This window comes from Acanthisitta chloris, unplaced genomic scaffold (assembly GCF_000695815.1).
Source record: "Acanthisitta chloris isolate BGI_N310 unplaced genomic scaffold, ASM69581v1 scaffold22289, whole genome shotgun sequence".
Classification (NCBI taxonomy): Eukaryota; Metazoa; Chordata; class Aves; order Passeriformes; family Acanthisittidae; genus Acanthisitta; species Acanthisitta chloris.
This window is the reverse complement of record NW_008692239.1, coordinates 1-14,214: the sequence shown is the minus strand read 5'-3', so window position 1 is coordinate 14,214 and position 14,214 is coordinate 1. Positions and strand designations below refer to the sequence as shown.

The 14,214-nt window shown below is 45.6% G+C and overlaps 2 protein-coding genes across 2 annotated transcripts; one reads left to right on the top strand and one right to left on the bottom strand.

Annotated features, from left to right (window-relative positions):
- The first annotated feature begins 233 nt into the window (after positions 1-233).
- CNOT1 (CCR4-NOT transcription complex, subunit 1) lies at positions 234-8,373 on the top strand. The gene is made up of 11 exons (XM_009082582.1): positions 234-460; positions 2,220-2,468; positions 3,092-3,255; positions 3,535-3,652; positions 4,080-4,181; positions 4,443-4,616; positions 5,939-6,088; positions 6,476-6,656; positions 7,049-7,181; positions 7,285-7,419; positions 7,564-8,373. The coding sequence occupies exons 1-11, from the start codon at positions 242-244 to the stop codon at positions 7,640-7,642; spliced, it is 1,704 nt and encodes a 567-aa protein (XP_009080830.1). The 5' UTR covers positions 234-241; the 3' UTR covers positions 7,643-8,373.
- Positions 8,374-10,794: 2,421 nt separating this feature from the next.
- SETD6 (SET domain containing 6) lies at positions 10,795-14,210 on the bottom strand (the record flags this gene model as incomplete). Its single annotated transcript, XM_009082583.1, is given in 8 exon segments — positions 10,795-11,285; positions 11,689-11,831; positions 12,234-12,414; positions 12,668-12,791; positions 12,953-13,147; positions 13,442-13,528; positions 13,530-13,572; positions 14,066-14,210. Coding segments are annotated over 8 exon segments (1,230 nt in total), but the record flags the coding sequence as incomplete, so codon positions are not given.
- Positions 14,211-14,214: the final 4 nt, after the last annotated feature.

Below are 14,214 nucleotides of genomic sequence, written 5' to 3'. Positions count from 1 at the left end.
GCATTTCTCCCGTCGATCTTCCACAGATTTCAGCATTCCTTCTTTCATCATAAATGTATCTGCTTTCATGATTTATTTCTGCTATTCCAGTGAGGACTGAAAGATACAAAGATTTAGTATAAGAAATAATTTGCTTTCTTTCAACTCTATTTGACTGTGCTTCTAGTTCCCACACCTTCTCGGGGAGGAGGAATTCTAACCCAACTCTTGCTCTGTCTGTTGCATTAGATTACCCCAACTGATGGAAGTGGTCCGATCAAACTATGAAGCAATGATTGACCGTGCTCATGGAGGTCCTAATTTCATGATGCATTCAGGAATTTCTCAAGCTTCTGAATATGATGATCCACCAGGCCTGAGGGAAAAGGCAGAATACCTGCTGAGGGAGTGGGTGAACCTCTACCATTCAGCTGCAGCAGGCCGTGACAGTACCAAAGCTTTCTCTGCGTTTGTTGGACAGGTAGAGCTTTTGGAAAGAAAGGTGCTTTTTATTCAACATAAGTAGGGTGTGATGCCCTCCATTTTAAAGCAGTGTTATAACCTGTGTTAGGCATCCTTTTGGAACTTTCATGTGTATGGCTGTGAAAATTTTGTCTGTTTTTGATGGTAACAGTCTGTAGAAATCCCTGTCCTCCTCCAAATCATATTCTTCAGGTACTGTAGCAAGAAGCTGTCAGATCAGACCATGAGTTCTGGAATAAGTTTGATGGGAAAAGATCGGAAGCTGGGAGTGGTTCTGCCATGCTCTGTAATGAAGCTTGGCTAGTGTTGCTCCTTATGGGCAACGATAAAAGCTCTGACAGCCTACAGAAGCAAAGCACTTATTAGAATCACAGGTATATTGTGTCAGCCCATGTGGGCTAGGAAAACCTTTTACGAACTGGAAACCACAGAAATACCACAGACTTTGCAGCTACTAATGAATGCAGCTACTAATGAAAACAAGTTAAAGCTGCAAAGTATGGCTAAAGATGTGACCAACGCAGCGATTTTTCATGTGACTTTAAATGTCCTTGTGCACTGGCTTGTAGGCAGCTCTCTGTTGGTCTGACTTCTACTGCATAGCATCTTTTGAATGTTTTTAATAGATACTGTACTAAACTCTTGAAAAAAGCATTTTACCTTCTCATGCAGTGTCACTTTTTACACTTTAAATCATGCTTCTAAAGCATCCTTCAGTGGAATATACTTGTAATACTAGTACACTGTTGTCCTGGTTCACTCTTTATCACACTTGTTTGCTTACCTTTTGTACATACTTGATCAGATTTGAAATAGAAATATATCAAAGTACAGTGTTGATGTATAATTCTTTCCTTACAGGCTTTAGCAGTGGGTTTTAAAAGGGTATTTTGTAATAAATGCTTTAAACAAGGTTCTGTTGCTGAACTTAAATGACTGCAGTTCTGGCTGCTTGTGTGTTGCTTTCCACTAGTCTTTGACACAAGAAGCAGCATAGAACTTTGAAGGCAGATCCATAAATTCTCTTTTTTTAAGAAAAAATGTTTCTCCAGAAATACTAGTTCTCCAAGTTGTGCTGTTTTATAGCTTTGTCTGTGTAGTAGGAGTTTAAAAGCAAGATGCTTTATTCAAGACCCAGAGGTTTCCTGCAGTTTCATGTTGATGGTTTTTTATACTGTAGGTAACAAACAAAAGGAGGTCTCTGGGGTTTTATGTGTATGTATATTACTAAAACAACCCCCAAGGCAAAACAAAGAACTCCACTCAGTCTTTCTCTGCATGTAATGTTGATGTAAGGAAAATTGACTCTCCAAATGCAGTTTGCTTCTACAGAATGTTGCTGCAAAGTAGCGATGACTCCTGAGCCTAGTAGCTGGAGTCTGCCCTTCCCAGAGCTTGTACTCCCTGTGTGGGCTCCTAAAGGCCCAACAGACTGAGCTGCCACTGCCTCGTGCTGTCCTTCATGCAGGGTTGAGTGCTGGTGGCAGAACTGATACTGAAAGAGGCTCCTTAGCTATGCTGCTGGTTGAAAAGAGTTGGGATTCAAAATATTCTATTTTGAGAGTAAATGCGTTTGCTAGAATTGTGTGGTCACCCTCAAATTGCCTTGCAAGTATTAATCTTTCTGAAGAGTATAGTAAAAATTAATTGTGGCAGGCAAGGTGGGTGCTTTGTACAGGGTGTGTTGTTGTTTGTAATGAATTGTAAAATGACCTTTCTGTGGCTATAGTGCTGAGGTTTTCTCCTTTCCTGGATAGATGCACCAGCAAGGGATCCTGAAAACAGATGACCTGATCACCCGTTTTTTCCGTCTTTGCACCGAAATGTGTGTGGAAATCAGTTACCGTGCTCAGGCCGAGCAGCAGCACAACCCTGCAGCCAACCCCACTATGATTCGAGCCAAGTGCTACCACAACCTGGATGCCTTTGTGCGACTTATTGCACTGCTAGTGAAGCACTCTGGGGAGGCAACCAACACAGTCACCAAGATCAACCTCCTGAATAAGGTTGGGAACTCTCCCAGTACTCATTGCATGTAAAGCACATTACTGGCTGTACTGGTAAGCCTGAGATGCAGACTGTAGTGCAGGCTGCTGCTGAAGGCTCACAGGATGAGGACTTGAAGGTTGTTGGTCACTGAAATGCTAAACTTTTGAGTGAAGCATCAAGATGTCAAGTGGTTTTCTCGTTTATAAAGATTTCATATCGAACCAACCTGAAACGCACCCTTGTGGCTTGAAATGACAAAAGTCAACTGCTGTTGCTTTAAGGCATGTGAAGTGTGGTTTAAGGTTGGTGATTCCCTTGTGCCTTGATTTTGAGGGTCTGGTCTATACTGTTACACTACTTGGTTCATGGCTGGATGGTCTTGGGTAGTTAAGACCTTCCAACACTGCCCAGTCAACCATTGTGACTGTGATTGAAGGGACAGGGAGAGCAAAGAGTAGTGGTTGGGAGTTGCTGAAACAGTTTGAAATATTCATTTGTGTGTGACTTCCAATAACTAGAATTTCTGCTTCATCGTAGGATCTGCCAAATTGTTTCTTTTACTGATGGTTGAAGTATTATCTGCAGGCTGACTTACAAAGTAATTCTTGCTGTCACCACTGAAACATCTTGATCTCTTTAGGTCCTCGGTATTGTGGTGGGAGTTCTTCTGCAAGACCATGATGTTCGGCAGAATGAGTTTCAGCAGCTTCCTTACCATCGCATTTTCATCATGTTGCTGTTGGAATTAAATGCTCCTGAGCATGTACTGGAGACCATCAACTTCCAGACACTCACAGCTTTCTGGTATGTATTTGGGATTGGCCACAATGCTCATGCTTTCTTGGCAGTATCAAGGTTTTTCACCTAAAGGCTATCTTGACTGTTACTTTGTGGTGGCTTAATCACCTTCAGAGTAGCTGGTTCTCCTGTGGACTGTCTACTTGCTTGTTTTAAGGAAGATGATTGGTAAACCTCAAGATGCTCAAATGCCTTTGCTTTTAGGGCTGTGTATGTTGTCCCTCAATGTTATGAAAATCAATCTTATTGCTGCGCACTTCTAACCTGCTCTAACTTTTCTTTCAGTAACACATTTCACATCCTGAGGCCTACAAAAGCTCCAGGTTTTGTTTATGCCTGGCTGGAACTGATCTCCCATCGGATATTTATTGCAAGAATGCTGGCACATACACCACAGCAGAAGGTGTGGCTGCAGTTTATCTCTTCTGAATTACAAAGCTCACGCGGATGCTTACCTGGTGTGGTGCTGTTTCACATCTCAAAGTGCACTAGTAGCATGGCTGTTGTGTTTTTGTAACCTAACTGCATGGAGGAGAGTCTGTGTGTCAAAAACTATGGAATACAGGGTGAACTGAATTTAAACATGCCTTTGTCAATGTCTAAAATAGCTGTAGCCTTCTTGCCTAAATACTGTCAGCTCAGTATGGCATATTGAGTGTTCTGGAAACACCTGTGGCACATGATGTGCCTTGAAATAAGTTGTGCTTCACTCAGTACTAGAGCTACCAAGTAGCTCTTCCATCCAGGTTTATATAGAGATAATATAGTTTGAAATTAAGGTAACTGCTCTTCACTGCATATTTTCTACCTGCTGTTTTTTCTCTTGGCAGGGTTGGCCCATGTATGCCCAGTTACTGATCGATCTTTTCAAGTACTTGGCTCCTTTCCTTAGAAATGTGGAACTCACCAAACCTATGCAAATTCTTTACAAGGTAAAAAAATGTCAGCTAATAGATGGCTACTTCTAGCCAGAGTTGTCTGAAAGTAGAGGTGTTCTGGGAGCAAAATAGGATTTACTGTTCTCTTATAACTCATGTCTCAGACTCAAGTGAAAGTTGGTGTGGGACAGAAGCAAGGCTGCCTTCCCAGAGCAATTTCCTCCTGGAAATGTTAACCACATGACACAGAAGGATGGCACTGCAAGCTTTTGGGCAGTCTCATCAGTTACACACCTCATATATTTCATTTCACAGGGCACTCTGCGTGTGTTGCTGGTCTTGTTGCATGATTTCCCAGAATTCCTCTGTGACTACCACTATGGGTTCTGTGATGTGATCCCACCTAACTGTATTCAGCTAAGGAATCTGATCCTGAGTGCCTTCCCACGGAACATGAGGCTTCCAGACCCTTTCACCCCCAATCTAAAGGTACAACTTACTTTTTGGAGTTTGATAATGGGAAGCTTTAACACTCAAAATACTCTTTATCCATTTTTTTGGCAGAGACTGGAATATTTGACAATAGTGTAACTAATACTAGAATTAGTGCAACTATTCAAAAGTTAAGCGATGTAGCAGCTAGCAGAACAGTTTTTAGAGCAGGTAGGATTCAGTTATGTTTGTAATGGTCCATGTTTAACATGTTCCATACAGAGCAGGATACACCCCTTGTCCTGTATGAAGTCTGTTGCAGTTGGAGGCATAAAGCTTGGCTCTGCTCAGCTTCACTGACACCTGTAGATACTGCCTCGCGTGCAAGAGCTGTGCAGGTTCAGCCTGAAAACGCAGGCTGAGACTTGCGTTACAGGAGAACTTCACCAAGAACCGAGTGCTTGTGTGGAAAACTAGAGGGCTTTGCTTTTTCCAAAGGGAGACTTGATTTGATGGCATCCCTAGATCTGACTGGCACACACTGTTGGAGCGAGGGCATCTTTATCATCTTACTGTCTCATTTGTCACTGAAAAACAGGCTGCTCGAGCAGCCTTTTGTGGCTTTGCTGTTTCACAGTTCAGCCAACAGTTCTTGACTCAGTTTTGTTCAGCTCGTACTGTGTTGGTGCTCCATGGGATGCTGGAGACTAGAGTTCTCTTCACTAATTGTGGAAGAGTTGGTGCCCAAGCAGTGTGTAATTGCAAATGCTTTTGGATGGGAAACACTTGACACCATTTGATTTTGAAAATAATGAGATAAAGCACCACTCTGAAGCAAGTCTCTTGCATAAGAGGGAGAGACTTGGAGAAGTGTTAATGTTATCTAATTAAATCTTCAGATATATGCCAGTCAGTTAATGCTGGAATGATTAGAAGCAAACTTTCTCACACTGCTGAAGTATTGTCCTGTTGTTCTTCCCTACTTGAGCTGTGCAGGGTGATGGGAGCAAAGCTGCAGCACTCATTAAGTTAGCACTGAAGAAGGCTGTTCCTGCCTTGTGTGGATGTTTGTACTTTTTCAAACTACCAGACTGTCTTGAGCACAGAGACTGCAAAGGCAGTGACTGAATTTCCCTGAGGCTTTTACTCTTCTGGCTTTTTTTATCCTCTCACTTCTTCAAGACATCATGTAATAAGTTTGCACATTAGAGGTCAAGTTTCTTCTTCAATCTGCAAAAGTCTTCTGTGTTCATTTCATTGCTGGAAGGAACAACATCTGGTCAACATCAGTAGTCGATATATCACTTACAGATCTGCGTTTGCAACTTGTTCCTTTGGAGATTGCTTATGGTTTAGCTGATTGGGGTTTCTCTCTACAGGTGGACATGTTAAGTGAGATTAATATTGCTCCACGAATACTCACAAATTTCACTGGAGTGATGCCCCCACAGTTCAAGAAAGACTTGGATTCCTATCTCAAAACCCGATCTCCAGTCACGTTTTTGTCTGACTTGCGCAGCAATCTGCAAGTAAGTGTGAGGTGTCTGAGGATGCTGAATTTAAATAGTGTGGGGGAAAATTATCTCACTGGCTTGGTCATCCTCCTTTCTTGCATGAATTTTGTTGGTTTGTTGGCCAATACGTGTTCCAGGCAGTAGAAAAGCCTGTGAAAGTGTACACTTCTCTGAACACTACTCCTGCCACTCCCTGGCAGGATGTTCAAGTGTAGAAGTAAGTAAATAATCTAAAACCTACTATATTACAGAAGGGTAAATGCCAGATAGAATTTGTGGCTGTCTGAGGATGCAGTCTTCTGTATAATCAAGAAGATATTTGGATGCTGTTGTTGTACATGCTGTACCTTTGAGTGCTCAAGGAATACAGACTGTTAATGCTTTTCATATCTTCTCTATTAGGTATCAAACGAACCTGGCAACCGCTACAACATCCAGCTGATTAATGCACTGGTGCTCTACGTAGGTACTCAAGCTATTGCACACATTCACAACAAGGGCAGCACACCCTCTATGAGCACCATTACCCACTCAGCTCATATGGACATCTTCCAGAATTTGGCAGTAGACCTGGACACTGAAGGTGAGCTGGAAGCACTGCTAGTTCATGCCATGCCAAATTTAACAGCAGGTTGTCTGAGCCATGAGAACTGGAGATCATTTCCTGTAGCTGATGGTGAATTCACAGTAAGGAATACTATGTTGGAATATTAAACTCTGAATACAGGAGCAATATTAAAACAGGATGTTCAGAGTATTCAAGGGAGTAAGGAATGTGTTTGAAGAAGGATTGAATTCTTCCTGTCCCATCAGCCTGGGTTGATGCGGCTTGTTCATGTCTTCAGTTGGTTTTGTTTCTTGTACCTTCGTAAGGCAGACTCACAGACATTACCTTAAGCACTGCTAGTTGCCTCTTACTCCTTTCTTTCATGTGTGTCAGGGAAGCCATGTGTGCTAACTGTTCCTCCTCTGCAGGTCGGTACCTCTTCCTGAATGCCATTGCCAACCAGCTGCGATACCCCAACAGTCACACCCACTACTTCAGCTGCACCATGCTGTACCTGTTTGCAGAGGCCAACACTGAGGCTATCCAGGAGCAGATCACCAGGTGAGAGGAAAGGCATTTACCTTGCCAACATCCAGCTTTCACTTCCCTTCCTGCTGTGTTTTGGATCTTTGAGCTCTTAACTGTTCCTGCTTTTGGATTTCAGGGTTCTCTTGGAACGACTGATTGTAAATAGGCCTCATCCCTGGGGTCTCCTTATTACTTTCATTGAGCTGATTAAAAACCCAGCGTTTAAGTTCTGGAACCATGAGTTTGTTCACTGTGCTCCAGAAATTGAGAAGTGAGTATAACTTAGACCATTTTAATGATTCTGTGGTTATCTGACGCAGGGGCTGAGTTGGGCCTTGAGTTTTTGGTGCTTTCATAGTGGAAGCACTGTTTGTTGCCATAAATGCACCTACCACTGCTTTATTTCCCTGTGCAGGTTGTTCCAGTCAGTTGCACAGTGCTGCATGGGGCAGAAACAGGCCCAGCAAGTCATGGAAGGGACTGGTGCCAGTTAGATGAGCATTGCAGATGTGCCAGCTTGGAGGTCCTGTCCCGTCGACTGACTGAAGATTCTGTAAGGCTCCTCCTGACCTTCCCAGCCCCCTTGATTGGGTAGACACAACAGATCCTGGGTGAAAGTCTTATGTGGGCACGTTCCAAAGTTTGAAACAAATTTTTTTGACTTTTGGCCAAAATTAAGAAGATGCTGTGAATATCATTTTGAACTAATGTAAATACAAGGAACAAAAACAATTGTCTGGACTTTTGGGTTGTGCAAATTGTTTAAAAGGCAGGTGGGTAACTGGTGCCTGTCCAGCTTGTAATAAAGGGGCAGCTGCTGATGCCAAGCACTTGTCTGGGGCAGACCTCCTTGTCCTGACATTCCCAGACTCCCAAAGAATATTGAAAAGCCAGTTATAATATGTAACTTATTTTTCTTTATGTGGATGGGGGACCTTTAAATCACAAAGTTGTTTAAAAAAAAAAGTGGATGTGTTTGGAATATGGGAATTCTATGGAGTATGGGGGGGTGAGGGAGGGGTTAAGGTTCAGTGTTGCTTTTCCCCCACCCTCATCAAATGCCGAGGGACAGCAAGTGGAGTGGCAGTCAGAGAATGCCTCCTTTCTGTTGGAGAAGAAACACCTCAGGCCCTTTGGGTGAGGGTCAGCTCTTTTTAGTAAAGAAACCAGAGACCAGGCCTATAGCTTTTTTTTTTCTTTTTTTTTGACACTTGTAAATTTTGGAAGATGGGGGGTTAAATCTAAACCTTTTCCCACCCCCACCCTGTGACCACACAGTATAAGTTTGTAAAAAAAAAATTTTAAAAAAACCTAAACAAAAAAAAAATAAAACAAAACAAAAAACCCAAAGGACCAATACAGCCCATTTTGTAAGGATTTTGAATGTTTTGTAAAGTATTGGTCCATGTGTTGTATTTTGTAGCCTTTCTAGTTCTTGGGCTTTAGTTCTCCCACTCTTGTATGTATGCATACTGTAGTTACACATTAAAGTCATGACATGCAGCACGTGCCACTGTGCTTATTCTCTCCATCCTGGCCAGGTGGTGTCTTTCCAAGTCGGTTTTACCTATCCAAAACCTGCAGTTTTCCAGTGTGTTTTGGGCAATGCCTGTTGAAAGCAACTTCGTTCGTTCTCTAGCCTGAGGTCAGTGGGGAGATGTTATGACTAGACAGAGCCTTGCTTTGAAGTGCAAAAGAAAGGACAGTTGTTTGGAAACAAACAGCTTAGTTACAGGTTCATGAGCAGTTTGTCTTGGACAGGAGACTGCAGTGGAGGAATACAGAGTGTAGACAGCCCATGACCTTCATTTCTAGTGCCTTCCACCCTGCTGGGATACTCCCTTCAGCAGGGTCCTACCCAAGGTTGTGGTTAGCTGGGGTAAGGGTGAGGCAGCTTCAATGTTGCTAATACTGCAGAATCCTTTGGCTTGTGCCTTAGTAACCCAGCAGGTGGTAGGAAATAGAGCTTCGCTGCTTTCTTTTTACATAACATTGCTAGTTGGTTAAAGCTAGTTGACTGCTGTGGTACAGGCAGAGGGGTCAGGATTACTGCTCAGGTTTAAGGGATTCTGTGCCTGGCTGTACCTTTGCTGCAGAGAGCTAAAACTAGTTCCAAGGACCACGGAGCCAGCTGTGCTGGTAGATGGCAGCTGAAAGGGGATTCTCTTACTGTTTCTGTTCTAGGCTGTTGTTCAGTCACTTGTGTGCCAGGGAGTAGACTCTGGCCAGGTCCTACAATTCCCTGGCATTTCTTTGGCAGGTCAGCAGTTGTGCTGAAACTGAGCCATGTGGAGTTGGATTTTGGTTCTGCTGCTGCAACTCCAGCTTACTCCTCCTCCTCCTTTTGGGTTAGGATACAGAAAATTAAACCAGCAACCAGTTTTTCTCTATCTGGTCCAGATGCCAAGGGATTTTTTTTTCTTGGCGTTTAACTCTAGCAAATCATCTGCAGAGCTTATTAACTTGTCCTAGTGGGTCAAAGGTGTCTCTGGTTCTGTACTAATGCTGCTGTACATGGCTGGTTCCCTTCAGGCTTTAAGAGCTATTGGGATGGTATAAAGAGAGGGTGGAAGGTGAACAGGACTCAGCCAAGATCCCAGTAACACAAGTTGGGATGGCAGGATGGAGGCTACTGCACTTCATATCCTCCCTTGACAGGTAAGGAACCTGCAGCTCATGTCAGTGTCCTTGTCAGCAGAGGCCCTGGTATAGTCAGAAAATGAAGAGTAACCTTTTGAATCACTGAGTTGCCTGGTTGGAAATCTGGTCTGCAGTAGCAGAAGTGCCAGGATGGCAGACTGGAATCTAAACAGCCTCTGCATTACACCAGTGTAAAAGGGGAATGGAAAAGCCCTACCCTCAGTGCTGTTAAACCACCCTGGCCCCCAGCTGTGCAGGCAGGGATGTAGCTGAGCTGTCTGTGTGAGTGCAGTCTGGGTTTTGCTTGTCTGCAGTACTTCTAACTGCAGCAGCAGCAGCAGCAGCGATCCCCCCCCTTAGATGGGGCTTCACACCCTGTTGAAGTAGACAGCACTGGCTGGGTAAGAAAAATAATTTTATTAAATAGAGCTTGGCCTGCAAACCTTTCGTGTTTTGTCATGCAGAAACTAAGGGAAATTATTACTGTAGCTGAATGTGATGCAGAGCAATGCCTGACTCCAGGGAAGAACTGCATCAACCAGAGGGTACGTATCAAATGCTTACTCTGCAGCAGCTGCAGAACTGACAGTGCTTCTCTAGAGTAGTGTCAATGCCACGCAAATATCTTCTGTAGAGGTAAAATGAAGTACTTTGCTATACTGAGCCTATATGAAGACCAGATGGATGGGCCTGTACTCTTTAAAATGCTCAGCATTAACCAAATATAAGTGATGGGTTTAGTGTTCTCAGCAGCTCCACCTGCCAGATATTTGCTCTGAACATCTCTAAGGCAAGAGCTGCTAGCTGAATTTCTGCCCTCCTAATCTGGAAAAGGAGCAGCTCTTGCCTTAAATTTCTGGTGCTGAATGAGGGAACCCACTTGCTGTTCTGACAGTGTCTGCCTCCCTAAAGCAGCCATGAGGTCTGGGGTTTCTGAAGGCCTCTGGAAGAAGGTGGTAGTTGTGCTCCCAAGCTCTCATTGTATGACAAGGCCACCCAAAACCACTTCTGTGCTGTGAAGATACTTTATGTAGAGGTAGCTAAAAAAGCCACATGGCATATGAGGGACAGGTGGGCCCATAGTCAGTCTTGCCATCTGTCCTCCCTGCTGCAGAAGGGGGGACAAGAGGACCTTCACCCTGTGGATCAGTCCCAGGCAGGTCATGTCCAGGGCTGGTGAGGTTTCTAGCCTACCAGCTCTAGCAGCTGATGCAAGATCCTTTTCTGTCCATAGCGCACATGCAGAGCTTGCTGCTCCCTTCGACTCAGTTTCTCATAAGCCTCCTTGTTGTTTAGCAAGTCCTGCTCTGCTTTCAGGTCTGACCTGTAGGACTGCAGGGTCAGCAGCACACTGTCATAAAGGAGCTTCTTGCAAGGGCTTTTAAGTCTGGATAGAGCCTCGTTTGAAAGGGTAGGGTTTTCCTCCTCCTCACTGTCATCTTCCCAGCCATCTTGTTCCTTATACTCCTTGAATTCTTCTTCTGACATGCACAGCACCTGTAATGGCCCAGGCAAAGGGACAAGTCACTGACAGTGTGAATACATCAGGCTTTCTCATCTGTAGAAGAGCCATATGGAGCAGGTGAGTTATTCCTCAGCTGCACTAAAGGTTAAGAGCCTAAAACTGTCTTACAAACCTAATTGCAAGTAACTTCTGGGTTAGAACATTCAAACAACAAACATGGGTGTTGGTAATAGTCCTGAAGGACATCTCAGCTGTCACCTACAAAGGTCTGACAGCTCTCTAGACCAGCAGTGGCCATGGGTGGCTAGTTCAGGAGAAGAAGATGAGTAACAGCACCTGGGAGCTGGGCAGCTACACCCCTTCAGTGCATGGTGGTTTGCCCTGCTGCAGTCTGCTCTTCCTTGTGCAGCTCTCCCTGCAACTGGCCATGCTTACCTTCAGGGTCATGGACAGCTCTTCCTCTGTCAGCACCTCATCCCAGCCAAGCACAAAGGCGCCTTCCTCCCCCACCATCTCCAGCTGGCACAAGAAATCCCACTGCTCTGAGACCAGCTGCTGCTGTGCTTCAGTTTTGGCACCTGTTTTGAAGACAGCAGAGCTGCAAACCCAGCTGGGGTGGCAGTGGGTGATGAATGGACAAGGGGAAACAGGAGGCAGCAAACAGAATCATGTCCCCAGCACCTGAAATGCTGAGGAACAGGCTTATTTTTCATGTCATCTTTGAGCCCTATTTCATTACATCCCTATCCAGAGGAGATCAGGCATTGGAATAGGTTCTTAGGGAAGTGGTGGAGTTACCATCCCTAGTAGTGTTTAAGAGGTGTCTGGACCTGGCACTGGAAGATATGGTTTAGGGATTACAGTGGAGTGGCAAGTTAACACTTGGACTTGATGATCTTAAAGGTCTCTTCCAACCCTGATGATGCCATAATTCTATTGCTGCCCCATCCTTTCCCAAAGTGGCTATGTGTCCCACTCACATTGCAAGGCTGCTTTGTGCACTGTCACCATCTGGATGTCTGCTGTGTCGTGGGTGTTGCCCGGGAAGGGCTCTGCGAAGCCATACATGTGCAGGAGCTGCCAGTTGGCCATCTGCCCATAGGTGTTGAAGATCTCCTGTCCCTTCCCAACGGGCTGTGTTGTGACCATTCGCAAACATTGCTGCAAGCAGGGAGAGGAGAGGCTCTGAGCTGCAGTGATCCTACTGCTCAGAAACATGGGGTTTCAGAGAGGCTTAGATGACCCTCAGCTCTTCCCAACTCCAAGCACGCAGCAGGACTTCGTATTAGCGAGATCCAGGCCAGACTTACTGCCCTGGGCTCTGAGAGCCCACCTTGCTGTGCCCCCATTCCCAAAGCTTCACAAAATGAGAATCAGGCCATTATCATGCTCAGTGCAGTGGCTCTGCACTCACGGGAGAGTATTCCAGGTTGGCATTGTGGTTGGCCACATGATTCAAAATATCTGCTACAGGCACCATCATGGGAGGATTGGGCACCTTCTCATCTTCATCTTCCTCTTCCAAAGGTTCCTGAAAGCTAAAACAAGGGAGATGAAGATTACCTAGTGGTACACATGGTAGCACAGGGCAAGCTTCACCCTCTGCTTACGTTCTTGTGCAATTGCAACCTCTAAGTAACACACCTGTAATCTTTCCTATGATGCTACTCCTTGTTGGAGCAGAATCCTCCCTTCTCACCTGTAGGCCATGACAAATGCCACCAGCTCCTTGTACAACTCCAAGGTGTGCAGTTTGGGGTCAAAGATGTCGGGGTGGGACTCCATGAAAGGCAGGATGATGGAGCTATACTCCAGGTGGATGTTAGCCAGGTCCTTGTCCACAGCTTCTGGGATGCCTGTGCCCTGCAGGAGCCTTGTTCGCTCTTCTTCAGGCCTGTTGCAAGAAAAACAGCAGGTTCTCCATCTGTCCCTGAGCCAAGGGTTTTTATGAACTCCTTCCTCCTTCAAAATCTCAGCTTCCCCATGCTTTCCAGATCCCTGTTCTCTGGCTATGCCTGTAGGGTAGCTCCAAGAGGATCCCTCAAGCTCCTGCCATTGCCAGCAGGGGCCCTAGAACAGAGGAATGGGGTCACCCATCCCCAGGATTCCTGGTTGGTAGCCCCTGGCCTGTGCCTGCCTTCAGCTGTCAGACTGGGCCTCCCCACAGCCCCACTTGGTTTCACCTTACCAGAACATGGGGTGATCCAGGCTCCGGAAGTCCTGCCAGAGGGAGAAATAGGGCTGCCAGTGGGAGCTGCTGGCTTGGTGCTTGTAGCAGAAGGGGCACCCAGCCAGACTGGCTCTGCAGGGACTCCCGGGCTAGGAACCAGATACAAGGGAGAAAATGTAACTTAATCTGATAATTTTTTTTTAGTCTTTTCCTCCAAGCATCAAAGCCCCCTTGGCACCAGAAGCCTCAGTGCCTGTCCTTGGCCTGGAGCTGGGACTTCTGCTTTTCCTCCTAAGACTCTTCAGACCTCACTCACTCCCCCCACCCCAAGGCTCTGGGTGCCCATCAGCAAGAGAGGAACTTCTTTTTCCTAGCAGTGCTTCCACGAAAGCATCGTAGTACAGGTACCTTTCACTTAAAGACTGGAGATTGAGGAATGGGCTTTTCTCCCTGCCCAGCACAGCTCTTGGCTCTCTTAGAACATGCCCAACCCTCCCTTTTCCTACCTGATATCCACCAGCCCTACAGCATCCTGCACAAGTCAGGAATGTTCCCTAGGCTTTATCCCAGACCATTCATTCCTTCAAACGGGAAAACACAGGCAAAGTAGACATGAGTGACAGAAGTTGCTTTGTGGCTCACCTTCCTCCAAGAGGGCGGGGATGGAGGTGGTGTGCTGGGACAGCAGGGCCGTGCGAGGGATGATGAACAGCACTTCTCCCGCCTCCAGCTCCTCCGCGGCCAACATGCCGTACCCTGCCACCGCGCCCTCCCTGCTTAGGCGGACCTGG

What these genes read in the sequence shown, in the direction of transcription:
- CNOT1 (XM_009082582.1), top strand. Translation starts at nt 242, where the DNA reads ATGGAAGTGGTCCGATCAAACTATGAAGCAATGATTGACCGTGCTCAT. An exon ending in CTTTCACCCCCAATCTAAAG is followed by an intron (nt 4,617 to 5,938) that starts GTACAACTTACT and finishes TTCTCTCTACAG; the next exon opens with GTGGACATGTTAAGTGAGAT. An exon ending in AGTAGACCTGGACACTGAAG is followed by an intron (nt 6,657 to 7,048) that starts GTGAGCTGGAAG and finishes CCTCCTCTGCAG; the next exon opens with GTCGGTACCTCTTCCTGAAT.